This window comes from Bos javanicus, chromosome 21 (genome assembly GCF_032452875.1).
Source record: "Bos javanicus breed banteng chromosome 21, ARS-OSU_banteng_1.0, whole genome shotgun sequence".
In the NCBI taxonomy this organism is placed as follows: Eukaryota; Metazoa; Chordata; class Mammalia; order Artiodactyla; family Bovidae; genus Bos; species Bos javanicus.
In genome coordinates this window covers 19,362,871-19,369,178 of record NC_083888.1, presented here as the reverse complement: position 1 = coordinate 19,369,178, position 6,308 = coordinate 19,362,871, and the positions used below count along the sequence as shown (strand labels likewise).

Genomic DNA, 6,308 nt, shown 5'->3' with positions numbered 1-6,308 from the left:
TGACTGGCTGCCATGTGCTCCTTCTGGATGGTAGAGACTCTTAAAATATAGGAAACTCTTAATATACAGGGGGAAAAAAAGCCTCAGAAGATCAGGTATGTTTACATATCAAAGATGCAGGAAGAGAAATGCAAGATCCCTCTAAAGGGCTTTTGATCCTTTAGGGTCAGAATTCCAAAAAGATATTTTATCAAGCTGGTTCTTCTTGCTGCACATGCAAAACTAATTAATTTTGCAAAGTCCAGTGAACACCAATTCGGCCATTTTGGGGTGATGTTTCCTTTAATTTCCAATTAAGCAAGACATTGTAGATATAATTCTGTAGGCACTTCTCTGTGTCTTTCATCTGAAAATAACCCATTGTGATGAAAAAAATTAATTGACAGACAGTCTAAGAAACAAGTGGAAAATTTTATTTGGGCCAGTCTGGGAATTATAACCTAGGAGACAGTCTTTCAGAACACTCTGCGAATGTTCTACCCAGGAGGTCAAAGCACAGTTCTACTTTTGGGACAAACGGTTATCCATCAAGCGAGGTATTACTGACACTTAACATGATCCAGATCAGCTCAACAAAGTGTGTGGTGCGTACAGGTCATTGTGGCCCCCTTAGGAGAAGAAAGTTTATCTCCTAAGAAGCTGTGATCCTTGATATGATAAAGAAGGAATGTTATCTACTTAGGAGGCGTGGTTAATGCAGATGCACAATACCCAGTGAGGGGAGGGAGGAGGCCCAAACAGGGAAAGGAAAATTTTATATTTAATCTTTTCTCCTCTTGCCATTAAAATATGGATTTCATTTCATTTCACTCAATGTGTTTCCACTGAGCAAAATCTTCCTAGTGTCTTTCTCCTGAGAATAGCCCAGGTACTGCTTCTTGAACTAAGTGCCGAGGATCACCTACCCCTCCAGGGAAGAGTTTAATAGCGCCAAATCAAACTTTGCACCATCACCCAATAACAGGCGATCCAATAACCTCCCCCATAGTCATCTGGACGCTCTGAGGAGGCAGATGGGCACAAAAGGTACCCAACCTCCAGTGCCTTGTAGAGTTAGGAGAAGTCTGCCCTGGGTTCCTCCTTCATCAGTCACCAAATCTGCTAACTGAAGGGAAATGAATAAACAAGAAACCTCACAATCTAAGTTGTGAGTTATGTTCTATTTGGAGACCTCACTGGAGACTATAGCTTGGGAGACACCTCACAGATCACGCTGCACAACTGTTCCAAAGAGGTGAGAGGGGGCCAGGATACATGGGAGTTTTTGCTGAAAAAAAAAAGAAAGGAAACATGTGGTCAAACATCAAAGGATTATCCCTAATCACAGAAACAGACATCTTGAGGTTTAGTGTTTTTCTCAGGACCAGAAGGTGCAGGAGTCTGAGTGCATTAGAATCATTCCTTTCTTATGCATCGTAACGATCTACAGCCAGTGCCCTGTCTTTCTCCATCGTGAATTCCCCTCGGGCTGCCCCCATGTGGGGGCTACTGCAGTGGCTGAAGGCTTGACTGTTTGCAGAAATGATTCACAATATTTTTTTGTCCACAGGCCTATAGACAGTGGGTTTTGGTAAGTCAGTAAAAATTCCAGAGCCAATCTCAGGTGGGACGGAGCCCCAAGGAGGGCCTAGGGATCCAAGTCTCTGCATTAGCACTCCTGCCTAAGGGAAATTATTGATCTCCAGAGCTTTATTTTTTTTAACTTAAAGGAAAGGTGCAGTGTACCACCCCCTCCATGAGGTTGAAGTGAGGCCTGATCCTTAGCTACCAATCACACCCCAAATCCACCCCACACACTAACTAAGGCACCCCCAGGGGGACAGACACACTTTGGCAATGAGGCCCCTCCAGAGGCCCAGGGTGTGAACAGCTGCACAGAGGGCTGTGTGCTGTGGAGTCAGCACCTTAGGAGGCAGGAGGGGACGGTGGGCAGAGAAGGAAGGGGTCTCAGGTCCTGATGGATCAGAAGAAGGAAAATGGGGAGAGGTGGTCAGGACACAGGAGATGAGAAAACCAAGGATGATCAGAAAAGGGACAAAAAGTAAAAAATGTAGAAAAGATGAGAGAATCAAGAGAAAGAGGCAAAACAGAATGTGGAAAACCAGAGAAAACAGGAGGGAGACAGAGCAGAAGAGGGGAAGGGAACAGAAAGGAGAGTGAGATAAATGGGGAAGGATGTGAGGAGAGAGAGAGGGAGCCAGGAAGAGGATGTCACAGCTTGGTAAAGATACCTCCTGTGAGCAGAGGTGATCAGGAGTCCCCGGGCTGGTCCTCAGTCCCTACAGAAACCTGGCAAGCCCAGTACACCAGGTCGGCCACGTAAATCAGCAGGTTGATGGCTGTCAGGATGGCCACGGCCAGTCGCTGGTCCCAGACGCATACATAGTTGGTAAGTCTATGTTGACAGCTCACATCCCTGGACCTCTCGGGCTGCCCACCAAACTTTTCATCAAATTGGTAGAGTGGCCAGAGGACCAGAGCACCAATGTAGAGAAGGACAGACAGCAGGCTCAGCACCAGATGGAACACGGAGGAGGAGATGGGCAGCCGGTTCTCACAGTTAGCCAGGTTCAACAGGATGGTCACGATCCCCAGGATGAAGCAGATGGAGTACACGGCCACGCACGACACCAGCAATGGATGGTCCATGTACAGGTAGGGATTGCTGATGAAGGGTAAGATGACACAGGCCACCAGTGTCTCTAGCATCTTGAGGAGGAATGGCAAGCTGCCTGTATAGCCAGTGAAATCACCTGTCTGGGGCCAACCTAAGATCCAGATTGCTTCGGTGGCATAAGACACAGTGGAAATGAAGCAGAACGCAGTAGCAGCGATGGCGTGGTCCCAGGAGGGGGTGTAAAACAAAAACTGGACATAGGTAGCGGGGTAAATGATGGAGACCAAGAGGCAGAAGAGGGCAAGGTAGCAGGCATGGCAGAGGAGAAAGTCCCCCCAGGAGAAGGGGAAGCAGTAATGAAGCGCCAGTGATTCGATTATGAGGATGATGAAGGTCACCACGAAGCAGAAGCACAAGATAACAAAGGACCAGGTACTTGTGGGCACCGTCCAGCTGTCCAGGCTGCCCACTAGTGAGATGGCCACGCAGGTGGAGAGCAGCTGCAGTGTTCGCAGGAAGTAGCCCATGATGGCCCAGAAGTCCAGGCCTCAGGATGATTACATGGAGGTCACGATGGTCATGCAGGTCACCTTCACCTTCAGTATGAGAGTGGTCGTGGCTGAGGACCCGCCGGAGAAAGATCCAGCTTCAGAGGCGGATTAAGTCAGTTGCCAGGGAAAGGCTCAGGGCCCTGTGACGGCTGAGGCTCGGGATCTGTGGAGTTGGAACCAATGGCTCAGACACTCGAGTAACAGCACAGCTGCTCCAGAAGAGTTCTCACCACCCATCAGCCTTGGCCTTGTCAGGAGACTTGTCTTATCCCCAAACTCCCAGCTGGGTTGGGTCTGGCTTCAAACCATGAACATATTTTTGCCCTTTAAATTGTGTCATTATCTACAGGAACACAGAGTAGGATGGGCTTTATCTGACATCCCAAGCCTTTCAGGCTCTGAAAATTAAAGTATTAAATAATTCATTTGGTAAAAGCATTTGACCTAAACATACACGAGATAATTAATGATCTTTATTTATTCCACTTGGGGTTTCCCCCGTAGCTCAAGGGTAAAGAATCTGCCTGCAATGCAGGAGCCTCAGGAGACGCAGATTCGATCCTGGGGTTGAGAAGATCCCCTGGAGGAGAGCATGGCAACCCACTCCAGTATTCTTGCCTGGAGAATCCTATGGACAGAGGAGCCTGGGCGGCTACAGTCCATAGCATCACAAAGAAGCGGACACGACTGAAGCAACTTAGCAAGCATGCATGCATTTATTTCACTTAGTGTGAAAGTTCAATTTAGGCAGTTGCACAAATACTAATGTGTTTAATTGCAAAGAGCTTTCAGTGTTATGTCATATACAGTGGATGCACCAGGTTATCTGTCTAGTGCTAAAAATCTCTGAATTCTGGAGCATATCTCAACTCTGACTCCAGAATTGAGACTGTAGAAAAGAGACTGTAGATTATACTGCTAACCCCATTTTACAAATGAGAAAACTAAGGCTGGAGGACTCGAATTCCCTGAGGTTAAAAGCTGAGGAGTGGGAACCCAGATAGCAATGCCAAAGCTGTGGTTTGAGCACTTCACTCTACAGCCCACATGTCAGCAGGGCCCGTGGGTGGGAGGCCAGGACCAAGCCTCAGGGCTCTGGGACCCGGGACATGCCTTCAGGGCCACGGCCTCTTTCCACAGCAAACTAAGACACAGTGTCCCGGCCTGTCCTCCCCGCAGCATCACTAGAAGGAGCTGCCGTCTGAGGGGACGCAGCCCCACCCGGAGGAGGGCAGCTTCAGGGGTGAACAGGGAGGAGCCCTGGGGTGAGACCAAGGCTGTGGGGACATGAGATGACATGGGAAGTAGGGACTGCTGTGAATCCGCTCCCTCAATTTTGCCTTCACATGTGACTCTTCCCCATTGAGGAGGGGAGCCCCCCAACCCAGCATGACTCCAAAGTGGAACGTCTTTGAAGAAACACAGAACAAATTAATATAATGTCTGACTCTTAAACTGCAAAACTGCCATCCGGATGTGAGTCTGAAAAGATCTAGAAGTAGTCCTACCTGAGTGAGGATTCTCCTGGCCTGGGAGACTGCTTAGCAGCTTCCAAGCTGGGAAGAAGGGATTAGAAATGAACAAGGATGCTGTGTCTGATTCTGATGGGGGGCCTTTCAGGGCATCCCAGGGACAGGGTGGGGATTGACAGATGATCGGCCCTCTTTTAAGGGCAGAAGCTGAAAGAGGCCCCTGCAGGACCCCTAAGAGGTGACAGCCTTGAGGTTGCACCTGGGACTGGGGTGGGGGTAGGGGGCAGAGTGGAGATGACTGGGGGGATCCCAGGGTTCCAGTGGCCCTGGGGCAGCCCAGTAGGTGTCTTCTGACCCAGAAGAGATGCAGGCATGGAGCCAACCTTCCCCATGGAGGAAGGGCCTGGACTGGAACTGAGAGAGGAGAACAGGGGCCTGAAGGGGTTTCAGGGCTGTGACAGGGACACGTGGCCAGAGTGGCAGGGACCCTGGAGACCATGGAATTTCCCAGGTCACCTGCCCAAGACAGGGCTGCAGTCCTGCCTCACACGGGGGCTCCTCTAGGGTCCAGTGTGTCGGGGGAGTGGGGCCTCTCCCAGCCTGCCCCCTCCTCAGGGACAGCTGCCCTGTTTCCAAGGGACTATTTGCTGAGATGCCCCCAGGGCTGAAGGGCCAGCACCCTGATCCCCAGCAGCTTCCTGCCATAGTGATGGTGATGGTCAGACACTATCAACAGAGGTAAAACCTTGCTTGTTTTACAGCCAAAGTCTTATGAATAGTTAAACACAGCTCCAGAGTTTGATGGACTGTTTTTATCTGTATTGATCTGTTTGATCAGTCCAAAAAATGGACTGTGTGGATCTGCCTGTTTTTGTCTGTTTCTATCTTAGTTCTTCTTTCTCTAGAAATATATGACCAGTGACCTGTAGAATAATGACCCACTGATCTGGACAATGTAAGGACAACTCAAGTTTAAAAGCCAGAAAGGTATCTCGTGGTTAATGTAAAGTCTCTAAAAATAGAAGCACAGAGCACCTCCAGCAATGCAGCCTACAGCCTGCATCCCTTTCCTGTTTCCCTCCTTGTATAAATTCCGGCTCAACCTTGGAGTGCTGCGAGCTGGTTCTTTTGCACAGTGGTCTGACTTCTCCCCCGGTTGCATCTTCCTTAAAATAAAGCTACTTTTCTTTTACTCAACACTTGTTTCTCAATACTGAGTTCTTATTCTGAGCTGGGTGACAATGTTGGCCATCCAGGCAGCAGTCATGTCCCTGGGGCTCCGGCCCCTCCCCCTCCTCCGGGGGCGACAAGGGTGGTGCCTCTGAGAAGGTCGAGGTGCCAGTTGCTCCCAGCGAGGATCTACAGGGATGTGCCAGTAGCTGCCAAATGTGTTAGTTTCCGAACTTGCCCTGTCCCTCCCGAGTCCTTCTGTTGCAGGAAGGCGGACCCCTTCCAGGGCCCGAAACTGGGCTCTTGTGTAACAGTTGGAAATGAATTGTCTGAGGAGACACATGCGCTGACAAAGCAAGAGATTTTATTGGGAAAGGGCAGGCACCCGGGTGGAGAGCAGGAGGGTAAGGGAACCCAGAACTGCTCTGTCACATGGCTCGCCGTCTCGGGTTTTAGGGTGATGGGATTAGTTTCCGGGTGGTCTTTAGCCAATCATTC

The 6,308-nt window shown here is 49.6% G+C and overlaps 2 protein-coding genes across 2 annotated transcripts in view; both read right to left on the bottom strand.

Moving 5' to 3' along the window:
* Positions 1–1,619: 1,619 nt before the first annotated feature.
* Positions 1,620–6,308, bottom strand: part of LOC133234156 (myeloid-associated differentiation marker-like) — a 28,561-nt gene continuing 23,872 nt past the window's right edge. The window contains exon 3 of the mRNA XM_061394376.1: positions 1,620–1,904. The gene's annotated coding sequence lies outside the window, so the exon portion shown is untranslated. The remainder of the gene's footprint in view (positions 1,905–6,308) is intronic.
* Positions 2,139–3,436, bottom strand: LOC133234157 (myeloid-associated differentiation marker-like). Its single transcript, XM_061394377.1, has one exon. It carries the CDS (start codon positions 3,142–3,144, stop codon positions 2,251–2,253), a length of 894 nt encoding a protein of 297 aa, XP_061250361.1. The 5' UTR covers positions 3,145–3,436; the 3' UTR covers positions 2,139–2,250.